This window comes from Panthera uncia, assembly GCF_023721935.1.
Source record: "Panthera uncia isolate 11264 chromosome B2 unlocalized genomic scaffold, Puncia_PCG_1.0 HiC_scaffold_24, whole genome shotgun sequence".
Taxonomy (NCBI): domain Eukaryota; kingdom Metazoa; phylum Chordata; class Mammalia; order Carnivora; family Felidae; genus Panthera; species Panthera uncia.
This window is the reverse complement of record NW_026057580.1, coordinates 66,991,319-67,013,506: the sequence shown is the minus strand read 5'-3', so window position 1 is coordinate 67,013,506 and position 22,188 is coordinate 66,991,319. Positions and strand designations below refer to the sequence as shown.

Genomic DNA, 22,188 nt, shown 5'->3' with positions numbered 1-22,188 from the left:
ATTCTACCAAAGTATATTGATTTTCTATTGTTGCTATTTTAGCAGGTAATTAACTTGGCTAGTCCCAAACTCCAAACTCTGTCTCCTCTGTGATGAGCAGCAGCTGAAGTCTCTGTTCAGTATTTTTAGTGTTAGCTGTGCATGTGCAGTTCACAGGTCAGCCCAAGATTTGGGCAGTCTCTGTGAAGAACTCTGGGCTCTTCCTCTGTGGTTCTCTCTGTTCCATCATTTCTTTTCTTATTTTCCAGCTCTCTTCTCATTCCTCAAGCCAGGAATATTTCAGGTTTCTACTGAGTTTTAGATGTTCCATACGAAAACAACTGTGATCTCTTCTCTGGCAAAAAACAAAACAAAACAAAACAAAAACCTACAAAAATAAGAAACTCACCAGTGTCTTTCCTTTCTTCCAAGTGGTGCCAGAGCTTTCTCCCTGCTTTTGGTTGTCCAATAGTGCCTCCCAGACAGTTATTTCTTAGATTTTGTCCAGAGTTACAGCTCTGATCTAAAGGTGGGTTAGTCAAATAGGTGCTACTCTGTCATTAACAGAAGTAGAACCCTCCTGAATCTTCAATTCTCTGAATATACTCTGCCATTTCCTACTTCCGTATTTTTCATAAAAACACAAAACCTCAGAGGAGGAAGAGATCAAAGGTTGCCCCCAGGATGCCCTATTCTTAGGAACAACCAAACAGCTACCCTCACTCTCTCTCCTCTCCATACCAGCAGAATCTTCAACCCTCCAGCCTTTAAGGCCTAGTTCCTCTTTAATTACCCACAACTTTCTGCTCACACTGATCCAATAGTATTAATTATAATCTGCCTCACACTCCAGTGATCTATGTACTGATCATATTTTCTCTTCTAAATTAAAGTTGTATGAGTGTACAGACTAACTCTTATTCACCTTAGTACCCCCTATAGCACCTAGAACTATGCCAACCTTCCATTAAGTACTCAGGAAATATCTGTTGAATGACTAGAAAGTACCATAAAATATAAAAAGAGTAGGGCTCTCTCTGTTACCTTGCATAAAAGGTAACAATTACCTAGCATGTTGGTTTATTTACCCAAGTTTTCCTTCTTGAAAGAAGGGCATTTCCAAGGGGAGATACTATTTGCTGACCCACTAGAACATGCTGGTAAGTTACAACCTTTCCTAGAGTGTACTGCCTCATTAATCATCCTATTACTTTATGTACCATGGTCCTGCTCAATCTAAAATGACTTCTTGTGGATCATGGTAAGAAGTCTAAATTTGTCTGCCTGGTCTTTATGGTGGATCTGTCTGAAATTTTCATTCTTATTCCTCTTTTCTAACATGTACTCTACTCTCATTAGGAAAGTATCTTCTGTTCCTCTTGAAACATTCAGTGCTTGGCTTCAGATTATGGTGAAATACCTTCACTTTGCTCGTCTAAATTCTACTCACCTATCAAGGTCAAGATCAATTTCCTCCTTAAGTCTCATGTCTCCTCAGAGTCTTCCCAATCCTTACTATCCTTACTTTTAACTCCTGATGTACTCATAACATGTACTAATGAGCACAACTCCTCAAAATAGACTTGCTACAGCTCAAAAGAATGAAAGAAATTAGTTGTATCATTTTACAAATGAGATACTTGGACCCAGAGATGTTAAGTGACTTGCTGAAGGCCACTCAGCTACATAGTATCTGGGTAAGTACTGGAATTCCTATCTCTTGATTCCGTTGGGCCTCTTTCCACTCTACAACACTGTCTGGCATTTGTTCATGTTATTTCCTTTACTAAATTGTAAACTTCTTATACTTCTTTTATACTCCTCATAACACAGTGTTATACCAATATGGAAGTACTTAAGAAATAGTTGCTGGCCACTGAATCAATGTAACAATCTTTGGAAGGGGGGAATCTTACACAACATATACTTCTTGGTTAACAATAAAAAGATAAAAGAGCTAAGTAATGTTTCATCCTAAAATACATAGAAATCTTACAGTTTTTTGATACTATAACTCATTTCTAGGTTTTTCTCAAAATCTTTGGCCTTAGTATCTCCTCCAGGTTACTTTAAGAAACAAAAATAGTATATTCTAACAATTCTCAAAATTTTTTCTATAAAATACATTTCAAAGTCATAATATATCTATTGGAATATATTTTACTAAATATTCTAATTAGCAATGTACTAAGTAATTACTAATTCTGAGTCAACTGATCTAATCCAGAGGAAAGGTACTATGGAGAATATCAAGTCATGTATTTTATGGTGGGAAATAGAAAAACTTGAAAATTAAAAATCACGGAATTACTTTATATATAAAACTTCTGTTAAAAAATAACAACAATAAAAAAGAGCCAGTTGGTAGGTAAGCATTAAAAAAGCCACAGTGTTAAAACTTTTAAAATTCAAACAAGTACCTATACAGTGTAGGGCACCTGGGCGGCTTAGTGGGTTAAGCGTTCAGCTTCAGCTCAGGTTATGATCTCATGGTTTGTGAGTTAGAAACCCACATCGGGCTCCGTGCTGATGGCTCAGAGCCTGGAACCTGCTTCAGATTCTGTCTCTCTCTCTCTCTCTCTCTCTCTCTCTCTCTCTCTGTCCCATCCCAGCTTGTGGTCTGTCTCTGTCTCTCAAAAGTGAATCAATGTTAGAAAAAAATTAAAAATAAAGTACCTATAAAGTGTTTTATAGTCTTATTAATTGGTTGACCTATATTTCCTATATTTACCAATCTTTTCATTATACAGATCTTATGTTTAGAGAACTATTTCTGTTATTATTCCTGTTTTGCAGGTAGAGAAATTGAGGCACTGAGATGCTGAGTTACCGTCCCAAGATCACATAGCTAGTAGGTGGCAGAGCCACGACTTGAACTCCTTGGTAGTTTGCGAATTCAATTCTGTAGTTTAGAGTTGTGATACTCCAAGTCAGATCATTCAGTTTACTTTTATTTACTTATTTATTATTTATTATTTATTATTTATTTTTGAGAGAGTGAGAGAGCAATCACACGAGCACGGGAAGAGAAGTAGAAGAGGGAGAAAGAATATCTTAAGCAGGCTCTGCACGCAGAGCCCAACGTGGGCCTCGATCTCATGAACTGTGAGATCATGACCTGAGCCGAAATGAAGAGTCAGATGCTTAAGTGACTGAGCCATGCAGATGCCCCAGGTCATTTACTTTAAAATAATAATAATATAAAAAATTCTAATCTTAAAAAGCTAGTGACTTTAATTTTTAAAATTTTATTTCATACTTTTTAATCCTTGAGCAGGTAAATGACACATTCCTCTCAAAGACCAAAGCAAATATTGAATTAAATTAGCTTGTCATACTTTCTTACAAAAGTGATCATAAAGGGAACATGAGGAGTTGTGTCTAATACTAAATCTGCTCCTCAAAATAATTGTACTCTTAAGACAGATAACATATTGAAGGTATACAGCACATTCATCCTTCCCTTGAGACACTCTGGGAATCCCTAGGTGCTTTCTCCCCATTATAGGGACCATGCACATTTCCACAGCAAATGAAAGCAAGCTTTCTCCCTCAGAGAAGCTTCAGGCAGCTGAGCCTAAGTAGTCAATGGGTTACAGACCTTAAAGTTTGGGGCTGTATGCTACATCACCTAAAGAGCTATGCTTGCCCTAGTTTGGGAACAGAAGGCGAGCAGGACTGTCCAGCCTCACAATGAGCCCTGTAACAGAAAACTTGTCATATGGAGAGAGTAGGAAGGCGTTCTCTCAACCCAGTTTTTCTTCATTCCTTCTGATTCTTCTTTACCCATCATGGAAATGGCCACATTCAAGTGGCTATAGTTTTTAAATTTCTAATCCAGCCCTCCTTTATGGGCATTTCTCTAAGGGTCTTTTTTCTTTTTCCCTTTAAAACAGCAAAATACAACAATCATAACTTGTAACCCAACAGATAGTTATTTCCTTGGAAGATACAAATCACCATCTACAATTAGTAAAAACTGATCCTTCAGTTCAATCTCCAAACTTGCTTTATCTTGAAAAATGCAAATAATGCTTATAAAATGTCATTTTAGCTTAGTTAACAAAATATGGATTAGAACAGCACCTATAAACTATATTCCTAGAATAAGCAGTGAACAAATTACTATTCATTTTCAGCATAACTTTCTTGATAAAGTTTTAGGATGCTAAAATAGTACATCCTGCACTTCACAATTTGGTTGTTCAACTACACAGAAAATATTTTTACAAAAATATTTAAGGATTTCATCAGTTTTTTTAAAAGCCTCATTTCTCTCTTTTTTTTTTTTAGTTTATTTATTTACTTTGAGAGAAAGAGAGCATGCACAAATGGGGGAGGAACAGAAAGAGAATCCAAAACAGACTCGGGACTCAAACTCACAAACCAAGAGATCATGATCTGAGCCAAAGTCCAAGCATCAGACGCTTAACCAATTGAGCCACCCAGGCACCCCTCAAAATCCTCTTTTAATTCATAAATATTTCAATTATTTTCTTTTAAAGCTCTTATGGTGTCATTATCCTTCTTTTTTTTTTTTTTTTCTTTATCAAGTTGACCAATCTTCATTTGCGTGGACAGGCTTGCTTTTTATCTACATTGTTAGGGTGTTTATTACCTCAGACAAGCAGTGACTTAGTGGCAAAAGACTTAGACGTGATGGGTGGGGCATGGTTCTAGTATACGCTGTGAGAGATGTTTGAGGAAAGGCTACATTTCTTTAAGTTTTTAAAAATATTTATTTATTTTTGAGAGAGAGAGAGAGAGACAGAGAGTGTGAGTGGGAGAGGAGCAGAGAGAGGGAGACACAGAATGTGAAGGCTTCAGGCTCCGAGCTGTCAGCACAGAGCCTGACATGGGGTTCAAACTCACAAACTGTGAGATCATGACCTGAGCCAAAGTCAGACACTTAACTGACTGAGCCACCCTGGCACCCCAGGATGGGCTACATTTTTAAGTGGTCAGTTCATTTGTGACTATTTTCTTGTTATGATAATTTTGCATTTCTTTGCAACCATATAACTATGGCAATTCAGATACTGAATACTTGCATAAAGAGGACTCTCGAAATCATTCAGTTTCAGATGTAACCTAAAATTCTTAATTAAGTATAATCTTCTGAGTCAGGCTAAATAGTTCAGTAAACAAAAACCATTCAGTAAATATAAAAACACATCCAACCCCAAGTGAAAAAGCAGGCATGTGTTATATCTGGGACAGTCCCAGCTTTTGATGGCCTGGTCTTCTGGGAGGCTCTTAAAGCTTGAGACTTACCCAATTACCACACCTGATACCACCATGAAAGAAAACCTTTGGCAAGGAATGAAGGGGTTGATAGTCAGTAATGATTATTTTTGAGCCATGGCCCCTTCGAAGAAAAAATAATATTATAGACTTATACATTAGGTAGCAGTTTGTCTATTAGTGCCATCATAGATAAAAAAAGGTTTTGACTATAAGCCATAAGTAAAACTAAAGAGGCCCAGATCATTCCCCCCTTCCCACACCTCTCTCCCCTTCCCTGCTCCAAGCACATTTCCTCACATCTGCAATCCTGCAGGTTAACATCTAGCTTCTTGGTATCTTCAGGATTCTTTCTTTGCAAATCTACAATTCAATATGGTCATGTTCAGAAAAGCAAACCCAATTAGGAGAGCCTATAGCACTTGGATAATAATAAGGCAAACACTGCCATGTGTCATTCTAAATACTTTATATGCATTAACTCATTTAATATTTATAATAGGTAGGCACTATTATTGTCCCCATTTTATAGGTAGAAAAACTGAGGCACCAATGTGTTAAATTACTTTCCCAAGATCAGATAGTTAGCAAGCGGCTTGAACTCTTTGGTAGTTTGGGAATCAGACTCTGTGCTCTTAATCACCACACTCTATCCAAAAATGTTCTGGACAGGTTACATCAAATCTTCAATTCTGGTTCTATCATGAAGTACAGTCAGATACTTTGTGAGTTCCCACATCTGAGCTAACCTTTGAGCCTTTTATGGAGCATGAAGCTGGCTGTAGAACAGACATCCTCCAGTGTGAAAGCCCCCTCCCTGATGAGAACCTTAGTACAGAATTGTCCAACTCATGTGGCTTGGCATATCCACACGATCTGGTAGCTGTGCTACTGACCCTTGGGTACTCCTGAAAGCCATAAAGGATCTACACCTCCAGACTAGGGACCTCAAGGCTTAGGCAGCCTCATTTCTTTACTCTTTAATAAGAATCTTACCATTTCTCTCTCCCTGTCATGATATGAAGAAGGTTGGGAAGCCCTGTTTCAGGGAACTGTAGAAGGATAAAGGAGAATATATTTGGGTGGTCTTTGTTCCCAGTCATTCCCCCCACATCAGAGCTACAGTAAGGGAAAGTGAGCAGATTCATCTCTATGGATATGACGTGAGCTTTCAGGTTTCCTTTCCTTCCCTTGATACAGTTACTTGGCTCAAATGGAGAGCAAAGCAGAAGTCAGAAATACTGTTACTTAAGTCAGTGGCTCTCACAGTGCAGTTCTAAGATCTCTAGGGGTCCCTGAGACCCTTTCAGAGGTCCTTTGAGGCCAAAACTTGCAGTAATAATACTAGGACACTATTTACTTTTGTCACTGTGCTGACGTTTTCAGTAATGGTGCAAAAGCAATGGTGGGTAAAACTTCTGGCACTTAAGCATGAATCAAAGCAGTGGCACCAAATCATATTGTGTTCTTTACTGCCCATGTACTCACAGTAAAAAAAAAAAAAAAAAAAAAAAAAAAATCCAGTTCCACTTCAGATGTCCTTGAAGAAGCAGTAAAAAGGATTTTTAAAATCTGAACCCTTGAGAACACATCTTTTTAGTATTCTTTGTGGTGAAGGAAGTACACATAAAGCACTTCCACTATACACCAAACATATCTTGAGGAAAAGCACTTGTGCAGTTGTTTGAGCTGCTAGCTGAACTAGCCACTTTTATCATGGAACATAATTTTTATTTGAAAGAATGAGTTACAGGCAAACTATGGTTATTCACACTGAAACATTATTACAATGTTTCACAGACATTTTCTTGAAAATGAACAAGACAGACTGTCACTTCAAGGAAAACAACTAAAAGTAATTTGTTGTCAGTGATCAAATTGAGCAAAAAACTGAAAATTGGAATTTTGGAAAGCTTGTTGTTTCCACCATGAACTTGATAGCTTCCCAATTCTCAAACATGTTTTTTTTTCTGATGAGACTGATGGTTATATTAATGAATATAATGCTTTAATATTGTATAATTAAATGTGCCAACATTTGAAAGATCTATATAACTCAATCAATATTTTCCAGTAATCAGTGCATTCATTCTCTTACAAAGTCATGCATGACAAAAGATCCATTTAAAGTTCAAGAAGGATAATAGAATGCCAAAAATACACTGATACTGCTTCAGATACTATATTGTAACTAACATTTTAAAATCTTCTTGTCAAGTTTTTTAAAAAAAAATTTAAATAGGCTTTTTTTTAGAATAGTTTTAGGCTTACAGAAAAATTGAAAAGATAGTACAGAGAGCTTTCATGTACTCCCAAACTCAGTTTTCCCTATAATTATTATTATTATTATTAGTAGTATATTTATTTTAGAGAGAGAGAATGTAAGCAGGGAAGAGGGGCAGAGGTAGAGAGAAAGAATCTTAAGTAGCCTCCACACTTAGCATGGAGCTGGTTGTGGAGATTGATCCCACGACCCTGGGATCACGACTTGTGCTGAAATCAAGAGCTGGATGCTCAACCAACTGAGCCACCCTGGCTCCCCCAGTTTCCCCTATTATTAACATCTTACATTAGTATGGCACATTTGTTACAATTAATGAACCAATGGGGCTCTTGGGATTCTCTCTTCCTTGCTCTCTACTCCTCCCCTGCTCACATTCTCTCTCTCCCTCTCTCTCCCTCTCTCTCTCTCTCAAAATAAATAAATTAAAAAAAAATAAAGTTCATATTTTGTTCAGATTTCCTTACTTTTTACCTAAGGTCCTTTTTCTGTCCCAGGATCCCACCTAAGATACCATATTAGCTTTTAGTCATCATGGCTTTTAGGCTCCCCTCTGCTGTGACAGTTTCTCATACTTTCCTTATTTTTGATGATCTTGACAATTTTGGGGAGCACTGGCAAGTTATTCTGTAGAATGTCCCTCAACTGGAATTTGTTTGATGTTTTTCTCATGATTAGGCTGGAATTATGGTAATGGGAGAACAACCACAGAGGTCATGTGCTATTTTCATCATATCATATCAAGGGTAGAAACTATCAACATGAATTATTGCTGTTGATGTTAACCTTGATCACATTTGTCTGAAGTGGTGTTTGTCAGGTTTCTCCCCTATAAAGTTACCCTTTCCCCCCAACCCTTTTCATACTGTGCTCTGTGGAAGGAAGTTCTTGTTGAATTTTCATGTAGCATCAAAAAAGAGTATCCATGGGGCAGCTGGGTGGCTCAGTTGGTTAAGCATCCAACTTTTGATTTTGCCTCAGGTCATGATCTCACGGTTTGTGGGCTATGCATTGACGGTGCAGAGTATGCTTGGGATTCTCTCTCTTCCTCTCTCTCTATGCCCCTCCCCCATGCTCTCTCGCAAAAAAATAAAAATAAACTTATAAAAAAAAGGGTATCCACAATTATCTGATATGGCTATTAAAATATTTTTCCCGGGGTGCCTGGGTGGCTCAGTTGGTTAAGCGTCCAACTTCGGCTCAGGTCATGATCTCATGGTTTGTAAGTTCGAACCCCGCGTCGGGCTCTGTGCTGACAGCTCAGAGCCTGGAGCCTGCTTCCGATTCTGTGTCTCCTCCTCTCTCTGCCCCTCCCACGCTCATGCTCTGTCTCTCTCTGTCTCTCAATAATAAATAAACATTAAAAAAAATTTTTTTAATATTTGTCCCATTTCCAACTACATATCTCTGTAAGACCAAATTTTCTTACATACTTAAACCAAAATATCACAAAAGATTGAATGTAGAAGTAGATACGCAGTTGTCCTTATCTTCTATTAAGCCAGACATTAAAGAGCTTTGCAAAAAAATATGTCATTCTTCTTACTAAATTATTCTCATTTTATAAAATGTTATTTTTCATACAAATGTTACTTATGCTAATTTGATGGGTTGAATATAATGGTTTTTATCATTGTTATTTTAAATAAGTTATAAATATTGTAAAATTTTCTGTTTTAATTTCTAATACATAGAGCAAATATTGAGGGATAACCCATATAAACAAAAGCTCTTTGGGTCTCTCAATAATTTTTAAGAGTGTAAACGGTTCCTGAAACCAAATAGTTTGAGAAACACTTGCTTTAGGGTTAAACTTTTGTGGACCAAAAATGAAAGAACCCTGTTCAAAGAAAGTGAGCCAAAACTGAATTCTAAAGGCTTAATGAGTAAACTGACTATACCTAAATTTTCCTTATTGAAAAATGTAATTTTTACACCTGCAGAAAATTGTTTCCTCAACTGATAACTGTGCTCACAAGTAACTATTTGCAAGAGTAGTTAGTTATTTGTGTCTTAAAAATAATGACAGGTAGCCAGGTGTGTTTGTAAAGTCTAAGCAGAAAAATATATCAGTTGATGCATATGCATGGGTGTACACATGTTCACTGTCAACTTCTTGCTTATTAGTTTCCTTTTTTGGTTTTTAGTGTTCAAGGAATGGAGATCCATCAGATACATGTTTTGGCCTTCATCTGTCTATTAATCTTGATTATGGCACATTAGTTCATATATAGTTAGCCTTATAACTGTACCTAACAGTATCTCTTGGGGAGTTGTTAAAAAACATTTCGCTTTTCTATTTTATGCTTTATTTCATTTCATGTATTCCAAGCGAAACCACTGGTTGGGAACTACTTCTGGTTTGTGTCCTACAGTTGGTACACTCTGACTAAATACTAAAGGATGAATAGCTGTTATCTCTACTATTTGGCCAAGAGTCAAGGCTGATGGTGTCTGGATGCCAACAGTGGTGATTAGCATCAGGGAATAAGGGCATTAATCACCAGAGCCGAGACAGCCCAGGAATCTCCCTGGCCCTTTACCTTCCCAGCAGCAAAATCATTCCTGCAGCATTGCTGATTTACGTGTGCTGTTTCTCAAATATGCTGACTTCTGGCAATACCATGTCCAAATAAGGCAGGAGCCAGCCTGGCTAAAGCACAGGGGACAGGTAGGGCAGAAGTGAGATTACAAAGAGCTTAGTAGAGAGTGGGTCAGATTCTTGTAGGAAGGGTGCAAATCCAATGTCAAAAATTATCCCTAACTCTTTTTGTCCTCTCTCTGCTTCCTCACATTCTTCATCAACCCTTAAGTTAAAGAGTCATAGTCCTGGTGCCGAAAGGCATCTTGAAAATCATCTTCTGGTCCTTCAGCTGCCTTGCAATGCCAATTTATGGGATGCAGTTGAATGTGTGATAAGGAATTTAGGACATAAGCAGTTACATGTAAAATTTCAACGCACATGCATAGACCTAGTTTGTTTCACATGGGCCCTCAGAATTCTAAGAAAAGGGTGGGATAAAATCTCGTGATTGACTCATACCATAACTTGATTTAAAAAGGTAAGATGTATACTAGTAACTTTCTACCTGAATTTATTTAATTGTTCTGAAATTTTGTAAATAAAGGAAAAAGAATTCTCTGCAACACCTTCTTCCCCACCACCTCCACAGAGTAACTATGAAGATCTGAGTCCCTGAATAGTGGGCTTTTCCTGGTACTAAGTGTCTCCTGAAATAATGATCACATAAAAAAATATAGGTAAATACTCAGTATCTGCTCCAGGAGACCATCTTCCCCCAAAATGGAACAGGTCTGTCCTTCTTCTCTCCTCCCTAGGTGTCCTTCTATGGAAGAAAGATGAGCCTCATCTTTTGAATACATAAGATTTTTCTCAAGTTTATTTCTCTGGCAAAGTAAGTAAAACTTAAATGAAAGCATTCATAGAATTTTGTCTAGAGATAAAATTCAACCTTGATGAAACGATCCCATAGAGGTGTGAAGGATCCACATTACCCAGAACGACTTTCACTACCAGGGGTGACCTCATCACCCTGTCAGAGGATGTGACTAGCTCTTAAACCTTACTGAAGTGCTTTATTTCTGTAATAACAATTGCAGATTAGATTCATCTCTGACTTAAAAATTACAAAATTACACTGGCTAAAAGTAATTAAGTCATTAGCTTATAAGAAAAGTACTCATAAAATGGTGGGCAACTATAAATAAAGATTTTCTTCTTCCCACTCGCTGAAAAATTCTTTTTTGAGTTGCCTAAAACTTAAGATAAGTCGGAGACTATTTACATGACAACTGAGGAATTATGCTTAAAGTTATGTATAATTTGGATTCTTCTCAAGATTTACAGTCAATAAATACATTGACTATCCATTGAGTAGTGACAATTCTAGAGCTTCTAAAAGACAGAATTCATATCTATAATGAAGTTACAATCCAGGTCTTTCTCACTGATATGAATGTGTGTGTATATATACATTTTTTTCTCTGTTGAGTATATTATTATATAATATAGATGGCACAGTTAGAGAAATTCACTTTCTCTGACCCTCACCCAAATAGGTAAGTCATGGCAATAACAGGTGGGCAATGGGACTGAGGGACAGAAATTCTTCTGTCCTACTTCCTTGGATCATGGTGGTATTACTTCATCTTCCTTGTTCCACATACTAATCTCACTTCAATTTAGAAAAAAAAACACCTAATTCTCTTATGTTTGACTTTTACAGAACATTCCTAAAAGTGATTTTTGTTTTACTTCCAGCAACAGTTGATAGTTCTCTCCATATTTCTAATTTTGCTTTAGCATCCCTCTAAGTACAAATTTTGAGCCAATATCTATAAAAGGGACATGGCATATACAGATGAGTATTTCCCTTACTGAGACTTTTAAATCAGTTCTGACTCTGTGAATGGTATTTTAAAATCTGAAACAGGCAGAGAGGAAAATATGAAGTATTTTAACATGTGAAAAGGCCAATGAGTCTGGACGTGTCTGGATACTTACTCTCTCACACAGCTCTTCAAATGTGCAGTCGGCAACAGTTCCACAGGCTTTATTCAGCCGCAGCTCTCTGCCTTGCACTTTTAGAATCCTTGGTCTAGTTACTATGGGAACATGAACAAAGACTCAATCTTGTCTGGATAATTACTATAAAATTCATCTCTTACAGATAGGAAATGCATAGCTTGATGAATAATAGCACATGATTCAACACATAAATTAGACAAAATGCTGATACAATGACTGCCACTTGAGCGTGGCATCAACCCATATACAGCAATGGAACTTATTAATTGGTCAGTGGAGATTGGGCATTGTGTTCTAAATGTATTCTCTTTCAAGAGAAATTAACTTACGTACAATCATTTTGTTTCTGAGCCAGCTCATCAAACAACTTATCCATGACAGCCTCCACATCAGCTTCACTTGTGCTACAGTGAAAAGAATAATAGAATATGAAATTAATAACACTTGAAGCCAACATCAAACAGCTGCCTGAGCCTGCTTAGCTTTTTGCCCATAAAGAAAGAGAACAGGATGTTATGCTCTAAATACAAACATTAGATTTAGAATACACTTAAAAGCAGAGAATATTAACTCTCAGGTAGATGATTCTGCCTTATTTGCATACACTGAAAGACTTCTGTGCTTCTGGCTGTTTCCAGTAATGAGACGATACAGGCAGAGTAAATCCATTAATACTATGTGTACACAATGAGAAGAAAGGCTTCTGGCTCTCTCTTGCATGCAAAACAAGAGCAAATAGACAAGGCAGTCAAGCATCCAGCAAAGTATCCTTTGAAATCTCTACTGAGAGGGTACATGTGAAATTAAATATTGAAGCTGCTTAAAAAAAAAAAAAATCAAGTCAAGCCACTGGCTGAGAGGATCAAACATCCAGAATTAAATGACCAGCTTCGAAATACCAACTTGATCTGCACATCAATAACTTTATCAGACTTCGAGTATAAGGACAATTATAGACCACACAGTTTCTCTCAAAAGTGTCCTTGTCAGAAATTCAAGAAAACTCTCTCCTTCTGAGATGCCTACCACTTGCCGGCTACTGGGAAGTTAGTCTCATCAAAGAATCCTTTGTATTCTAATTACAAATCACCATATGGTTTAGGGAACTCACAAATACAAATGTGATAACACTATGGCCTTTTTTCCTGTCACTTTTTTTTTTTAAAGAGAGATTTATAAATTAACTGTCAATAAAATAACCGGCAGAAAAAAATAAATGCTGTTAAAAAAAAACTTCAAGTGCAAATATAAGTTTACGTCAACTCTACATACAACCTTATACAGGATAACTTGCCGATATGCTTAATTTTGACATACAAGTCACTCTTACCTAGGTGTGGAAGCAATTAAACTCAATTCTGGACATCATCTCAATAAAGTCTTACTGAAAACTAAAATGACAAATTATTTTTTCTTTAGATTAAGTTTAAACAAAACTAAACTCATTCCTTCCCTGAGATAATTATCAGGTAGCAGGCATTTAACACACCAGCACCTAATTCTTCAACTGTTCTCCAGCAAATGCTTTTAAAACGCCATTTGCATTTTGTTATGTTATTATTCAGTTATTATGAAGGATATGGAATTGTCACATTCCATGTAATAACCATTCCACCTGAAAGGATCTTAAAAACATCATCTGTAATGGTTAACTTTGCAGGGGAAATGCTATTTGACTTAAGTAAGGCCTTGTATGACATCTGAGTAGGGTAGCATTAAAATAATAAAATGGCACTACAGAAAGTGATTATAGAGACAAAAAAACAACTTTAAAGGTAGAAAGAAATCACACAAGCCAATGTAAATGTCAACGCCCACACCAAGCACATGTATGTTTAGATGGCTTTGCCAACGTTATTCTTGAGAATTCATTTAGAATTGTCTCCACCTTGTAATGGGCGTAAACGCAACAACTTTTGGAGAAGCCAAAGCACTTTTTAAGGGATATAGAGAAGGAGCAAAGCCAGACACCAAGGATATCTGCCGGCTTGTAGAAAGTTAACTTCTCCTTAGGATAGGCATGTTACCCAACAGAAGGGGAGAAATGAATTCTGAAAAATAACCAAGGCAGAACACGGTTACATTTCTAAAAGCATATTTGGTCAATAAATAATTGCTTGCAAATTTCATCAGTGGTGATTTCTGTTTTACTCTGCGCTCTAATATACTGTAACATTAAAATGAGGCTCATAAGACTTTAGTCAGGCCACATCTACCTCATCTATGAAATTACTATACATGATTTCACTATAAGTGAAATGGCACACTGCATGTGAAATGTGAAATGTATATAATGTGAAATGATACAATTATTTTTATTATAGCAGTATCTTACAAAAATTCTATTATCATAAAAAGTTACTCAGAAATTATAACATACAAAATAAAATTTTTTACTGCTATAGTGGCCTAAAAATAAATGTTCACAAAAGTAGTTCGTGTAATGTACAATTGAATAGACGGTTTTCCATCTAAGCCAATTTGTACTTGACCTCAGGGAGTGAGTTCTATTGACTGGCTGAAGGACAGGAACCTCAGCTTCATATTGTCTTAAAAACAGGAGGGGCTGGTATGCCTTTTTGGTTCTATTAGATGTATCCATATGGACACAAAATAAATGAGGATGATATGAAAGAAATCCCTACCAGAAATAAACTTATTCATAATTCCTTAACAGGTAATTTATAAGAAAACCTTAGTCTTCACCCTCAACCAGACCAGATTTCCCTACTTAAAAGGATGCATCAATCAGAGCTAACTTTTTTTTCACTTTATTTTTGAGAGAGAGAGAGAGAGAGAGAGAGAGTAGAGGAGGGGCAGAGAGGGCAGGGGGACAGAAGGTCTGAAGCAGGCTCTGTGCTGACAGCAGAGAGCCCAATGCCAGGCTAGAACTCACAAACCATGAGATCATGATCTAAGCTGAAGTCAGACGCTTAACTGACTGAGCCCCCCAGGCACCCCAGAACTAACCTTTTTTTAAAGGATGAGAATTAGAGGGGTGCCTGGGTAGTTCAGTCAGTTAAGTGTCCAACTCTTGGTTTCCGCTCAGGTCACGATCTCACGGTTGGTGGAATTGAGCCCCATGTTGGGCTCTCTGCATTGACAGCATGGAGCCTGCTTGAGATTCTCTTTCTCCCTCTCTCTCTGCCCCTCCCCCTGCTTGTGCACGCTCTCTCTCTCTCTCTCTCTCTCTCAAAATAAATAAATAAATAAACATTAAAAAAAAAGGATGAGAATTAGAAAAGTAAAAAGAGAAATTAAAACCTACCTATCCATATTAGTTTAAAAGATTCAGAGTTTTACTAATTATACAAGTTCATATCTGGTTTAAACATCTTTGAATATGCTTTGTAATTCTAGTAAAAATATTTAGATGATTCTCAACTATTTCAATGTGCCACACAAGGAAGAACAAAAGCTGTATTTATTGAGCAACTATTATGTAACAGCTAATTTACCTATACTATCCCCACCCTGCCATGCATGTAGTATGTGTTATTATCCCATTTTTACAGAGCAGAAAACTGACACTCAGAGAATTAAGTCACTTATCTAAGATCTTAAAACACAAAACTTTACAACAAAGTATTAGAAATAAAACAACAAAGTATTAGAAAACACAGTGGCAATATTTGTGGCATATTATTATCATAATAATTAATAATAATAATTAATATAATACCCCAACAGAAAAACTGATAAAGGACCTGAACAGACAAATTGCATTAAAAAATAGCTCAATGGGGTACCTGGGTGGCTTAGTCAGTTGAGCATCCTACTCTTGATTTCAGCTCAGCTCATGATCTCACGGTTTGTGGATTCGAGCCCCGTGTTGGACTCTGTGGTCGGGCTCTGTGCTGACAGTGTGGAGCCTGCTTGGTATCCTCTCTCTCTGGCTCCCTGACCCTCCCCCACTCGTGCTCACTCACAAGTGCTTGCATACACACCTTCTCTCTCAAAATAAATAAACTTTAAAAAAAAAATAGCTCAATGGGCAAGAAGCCTATGTAAAATCATTCATTCTTATTAGTGATAACAAATGCAAAGTAAAATCATGAGACCTTACTCTTTTATCTAAATTGGCAGAGATAAGAAAAATACTAGAGCAAGCCTAGGTAAGGGGAAAATGGACCCTCTTCATTTACTGCTGGGAGGAGTATAAAATTGGTACAAGAGTTCAGGGCAACGAGATAATATGTAATAAAAACATTAAAAACATGCAAACCATATCACACGGCTATTTCACTCATGAGAATTTCACCTATGGAAATAATAATGGTTAACAACTATAAGGTTGTTCATTGCGACACCGCTAACATCAAAACAGTGAAAACAAATAAACAAAGAAACTAATGTCCCACAATGAGGAATACACTCACACAATGAAATATTACGCAGTTTTTGAGTGCAACTTTTTCCTCTTGTCCTGAAACTGCAATTAAGGTCCAAAGATGATGGCTAGAAGTGCTTAGTGCCCCCAAGTGTCTAAAGAGAACCACCAATGTGCCACCAATGACTGGATCCAGATTCCTGCCCCCAGGGTTAAATAATGAAGAGAATCAACCCTACTCCAAATGCTACTGTCTCTTCACCACACCACAGCATCTTTATAAGGAAGGGAAACAGGATCAGGAGTCATTGGTCTTTGTGTCTAGTATTTGTGATAAGACCCTTTTTCCTCCCTTCTTTCCCTTAGGACTTTTTCTCCTGGTTGGCTTCTAGTTTCATAGCACTGTGGTCAGAAAAGATGCATGGTATAGCTTCAATCTTTTTGAATTTTTTGAGGCTGGTTTTGTGGCCTAACGGGATCTATTCTGGAGAATGTTCCACATGCACTTGAAAGAATGTGTGTTCTGCTGTTTTAAGATGGAATGTTCCGAATATATCTGTTAAATTCATCTGGTCCAGTGTGACATTCAAAGCCACTGTTTCCTTGTTGATTTTGTTTAGATGATTGTCCATTGCTATAAGTGCCTTCTCCTTAGGAAAGAAGAGGATGATTTACCTTCTCTCAAAGACAAGTGATGGGGGAAAGGTTCTCTACAACAATCACTTGGAAAGATTAGGGTAGCCTGAAAGAAGAAAAATCTGGCATTGTTTGTTTGTTTGTTTGTTTGTATGAGTAGGACCTTGGTAGATTGAGAAATCAGAAGGTGGGAGATGGAGTGCTAAGCTAATAGGAAGTAAGCCAATTCTCACTAAAAACTCTCCAAAGGTTCAGCACTACCAGATATACTTGAAGATATCAGTCAGGCTGGAAACAGGGGCACTGTTGGAAAATAAGACAAAGACAGTTCTTTAGACTCCCTGCCTTTACCTGGATAGCAAGATTCCTATACCTCCTCCATTCCAGCTGAAACTGGTAAGTTTAGCATCTGGGTCAGTTTTAACAACGAAGAAAGGGGGAGAGACACCATAGTGAAATCCTACATATTAAATAGCAAAACCAACAGTTCCTCCCTCTACAGCATCCAGAACCCTACCAGCCAAATTTCTACCCTAGGAAGTAGAAAGATTGGAGGAAACGCTCTGGAGGAAAATGAATAGTCAAAAGAAAGACTTGTAAGATAGTGACATCAGGAATTCTTCCATGGAAAACCTGACTTGCCACCTTGTCTACCACCGTCCAGTGAAGCATACCAATCAATAACACCCTATCCATAATCAGCTTTTTAATGCTTCAATCTTAAGTGTGAATGGACAACCAAGTATTTCTAGGCATTTAAGGAAAACCTCTAAGATAGAAGATAAAGACCAAAATAAAGAAATAGAAAAAAGGATATTGGAGGAAACAAAGAAAAATACACTCTAATACACCTAGAGAGAAAAAGATATTATATCCACAGAATAAAGAAGGATGGGGGCGCCTGGGTGGCTCAGTCGGTTGAGCGCCGACTTCGGCTCAGGTCACGATCTCGCGGTCCGTGAGTTCGAGCCCCGCATCGGGCCCCTGTGCTGACAGCTCAGAGCCCGGAGCCTGTTTCAGATTCTGTGTCTCCCTCTCTCTGACCCTCCCCCATTCATGCTCTGTCTCTCTCTGTCTCAAAAATAAATAAACGTTAAAAAAATTTTTTTAAAATATTAAAAAAAAAGAAGGATGCTGTAAACGGAAAGAACAATTAGCGCATATAAAAGAGCTCTAAATAGGACTGTTAAATAAAAAGTTCAGGAGAAGAATTAGAAGAAAAAGGTTGAAGTAATCTTCCAGAAAACTGAACAAAAGGAGTACAAAAAAACAGGAGACAGAGGAGAAAATAAAAGAATTAGAAAATAAATCCAGAAGGTCCAATATCTAACCAGGAGAAGCTCCAAAACCTATGGAGAAAAAAAAGAAGCAGCACTGAAAAAATAAAAATAAAATTTCCTAAAACTGAAGAACATGCTTGTCTAAGTTGAAAGAGTCCAGGGGTACCTGGGTTGCTCAGTTGGGTGAACATCCGACTTTGGCTCAGGTCATGATCTCACTGTTCGTGAGTTTGAGTCCCTAACCCTTCACTGCTGTCAGCTCAGAGCCAGCTTTGGATCCTCTGCCCCCTCTCTCTCTCAAAAATAAACATTAAAAAAAAAAAAAAAAGTCCTGTGAACACCGAGCACAAAGAATGGGGGGAAAGGCTCCATTCCAAGGCATATTACCATGAAACTTCAGAAACCAGGAATACAAAAAGAATATTCCAAAAACTTCAAAAGAAAAAACAGTTTAAATATAAAAGGTCAAGAAACTGATTGTATCAATTCCCATCAAACTTTGCAACTGTAATAAGGGAAGCACAAAGATAATAGTATGCCATCTAAAATTTTCTAAAGGGAAATTATTGCCAAACTATCCATGTCCAGTCAAATTATTAATTAAGCAAAATAAAGATATTTTTGGACAGGTGATTTCTCAAAAAATCCATTTCCCACGCAGCCTTCTTTGTAAGATAGTAGAGGGTGTGCTCTCAGAAAAGTGAGAAGAGTTCTTGGTCCAGTAGAACCAAATCAGCACTTCCCCCAGTGACCCTCCTGCCCATGGCAGCTATAAACTCTAGACAAAAGAGAAAATAGGTAATCTGAAAGCACTGGACAGTGAACAGAAGCAGGCAGATTCTGGAAAGAACTGACACTTGGGAAAAGGGAAAAACATGGGGTGAATTACCCATTTTACAACTTTCAGACTGAAGGCAGTAAAGTTAGGACTGCTCAGGGCAACTAAAACTCCAAAGAAAACCTGCAGTCCTTCTGGCATGGAGAACCAGAGGAGAGTTGAGGGTAACCACACAGGTGGAAAATCAGGGGGCATCCCTGCAAAAAAGTGTTTCCAATTCCTGAAATCATAAGTTATTCTGTATTCATCACAATATTTTATGCGTTTTCAAATAATGTGTGTCCATAATAATAAACAGTGAATCATTTTTCTGTACAGGGTTTTACTAAGCTTCAGCAGTTTCCTGTAAAAAAATGGCATAAAAATAAATTCATGACTTATCATGATTACAATATACTATGAGATTTTTAGATATTTATACAGATTTACGTACATTTATATATTATATTATAACATATTATGCTGTATATTTCACCAACATAAAAATGATCTCTACTGGATATGCACTTTTGATAGTAGAAAATATTAAAAGGAAACAACACAGGGGCACCTGCGTGGCTCAGTCGGTTGAGCATTCGACTTCAGCTCAGACATTGATCTCAGGGCTGGTGAGTTTAAGCCCCACGTTGGGCTCTGTGCTGACAACTCAGAGCCGGGAACCTTCTTCGGATTCTGTCTCCCTCTCTCTCTCTCTCTCTGCCTCTTTCTGCTCATGCTCTCTTTCCCTCTCAAAAATAAATAAACATTTAAAAATTGTTTAAAAAAGGAAACAACACAAAATAAATACAAAATAAAATTATTTTAAAAGTATCTCTAATATTTAATAGGTAAAAGGTTTTTTTTAATTGAAGGTTTTTAAAACACATAGCATTAATCAGCCTCTCTGATAGATCTGATCTTTGCTGGTTGACAAATATTCCAGACATAGGAAAATGCCATTTTGCACTGATATCGATCAAATCATTATGAGTGTATCCTAAATTATTTTCAAGTTGGGTGTTAGGGTACCTATTGCTTTACATAAACTCATTTCCCTTATTAACATGTGTCTAGCTTCGTTCATTCAATTTATCTACTTAAAAGCCCTATCCCCAAACACAGTCCCACTGGGGGTTGGGATTCACCCATGGATTTGGGGAGGACACAATCCAGTCCTGAACAATGCGCATTTGCGTAGCTTACAGTTCAGGACAACCATGAATAGCGCTATGTGAACATGCTAGCATGCGCCTTTTGGTAAACTTATGTGTACGTGTCTGTTGGTTGTATAACTAGAATTGCTGCTCATAGGACATACCAATGTTCAGCTTGGTAAATATTGCCAGACACTTTTCCAAAATGGTTATGGCAGTTTACTCTCTTACGGGCACATACAGAAAGTTCTACTTGCTCCTCATCCTTGCCTACACTTGTTGTTTTTTTTTTTTTCCCCATCTCTTCCATTGTAGTTGATTTTAGTGGACATGAATGATTTTAATGTAAGTTGCCTCAAATTATTTTTGGAAGTGGGTGGGGTTTAAAATACAAATATAATTAATCCAGTAGTTAATCCAGAAGCATTTGCTTAGTAAAATGTCATTATGATATACATAAAATTTAAACACCATTTTTAAGGGGTGCCTGGGTGGCTCAGTTGATTGAGAGTCCGACTCTTGATTTCGGCTCACGTCATGATCCCAGGGTCACGGGATGGAGCCCTGTGTCAGGCTCCATGCTGAGTGTGGAGTCTGCTTAAGATTCTGTCTGTCTGTCTATCTGTCTGTCTGTCTGTCTGTCTCTCTCTCTCCCTTCCTTCCTCTCTCCCTATCCCCCATTCACACTCTTTCTCTCTGAAATTAAAAAACAATTATTTTTAAAAACACTAAGATCTCTTGACTTTTTTAAGTAGGAAATTTCAAGAACATAACATTATTATAAAATTTCCCACCAGAGAAAATGACTTTAACCTCAAAATAGGAAAAGAAAGGTACTTATAATGGAGAAAAACTGGAGTAATGGGAATGAGTCTACGACTCCATCTTACCTAACAATCTATCCTCAAAAATACAACCATGCCTGTGAAGCTCCAAAGAAGGAACAGGATCAGACAGTTTTCAAAAAATTAAGTGTTTGGGACACAAGACCTAATGTTGGCAATAGGTATATTCAGAAAACAAATGTACAAAAAATACTCAAGGATCTACGTTATACATAACTACAAACAGTGATTAAAATCAGACCTAAGTTATAAACATAATTAAAAGATATTCTACCCTAACTAGTCAAATTTGAAGAAGGTATAATACCTGGTAGTCAACAGCAGTTGCATGGAAAAGCTGCAGCCTAAAGATAGCACTAAATTAAATGATTTTTTTTCAGTGTAAAAGGGAAGCTAAATTCAGAGTTTTCTTTCAGGGCTACAAGAATATCATGTCACATAGCAAGGAAGAAAACTTTCTCTTCAGCTTCGTGTAGTTCAATTTTAACCACAAAGTGCCATGTCTTAAGAAAGAGTGACGGGTTGGGGCACCTCGATGGCTTAGTAGGTTAAGCATCCGACTCTTGATTTCGGCTCAGGTCATGATTTCACGGTTCGTGAGTTCAAGTTCTGCATCAGGCTCCGTGCTGACAGTGCGGAGCCTGCTTGAGACTCATTCTCTCTCTTTCTCTCTCTTTCTCTCTCTCCCTCTCTGCCACTCCCCTGCTCATTGTTGTCTCTCTATGTCAAAATAAATAAAAACTTAATAAATAAATAAACAAATAAATAAAAGAGTGACTTGAGTAGCATGAAAATGATCAGGAGAAAATGCAGAAATTAAACTCAGGTGCTATGAATTGTATCCCTCCGGTAAAACAGACACATAAGCTCCTACAACTGAGTAGGGATAAAGAATTTAAGTGACTTCCTTCAATTCTAGGTAATTGCCCCACCAGTGGGATGCTACTGTATGCCAGCGTTTGGGGCAAATAGGATGCAAAACAGAAAATCTGCCCACAGATAATCAAAAGTCAGAGAATTAAAGTCATTTCTGAAGAAAAAGCAAAGTCATTCTTTTCAGATGATTTTTTTTA

At 37.3% G+C, this 22,188-nt stretch overlaps 1 protein-coding gene across 3 annotated transcripts in view; it reads right to left on the bottom strand.

Moving 5' to 3' along the window:
- AFG1L (AFG1 like ATPase) overlaps nt 1-22,188 on the bottom strand; it is a 195,972-nt gene that overhangs the window by 21,542 nt on the left and 152,242 nt on the right. For all 3 annotated transcript variants that reach the window (XM_049654104.1, XM_049654106.1, XM_049654107.1), the window contains 2 exons: nt 12,387-12,457; nt 12,030-12,130 (listed from right to left, as the gene is read on the bottom strand). In XM_049654104.1, coding sequence (XP_049510061.1) covers nt 12,030-12,130; nt 12,387-12,457 — 172 coding nt within the window. The remainder of the gene's footprint in view (nt 1-12,029; nt 12,131-12,386; nt 12,458-22,188) is intronic.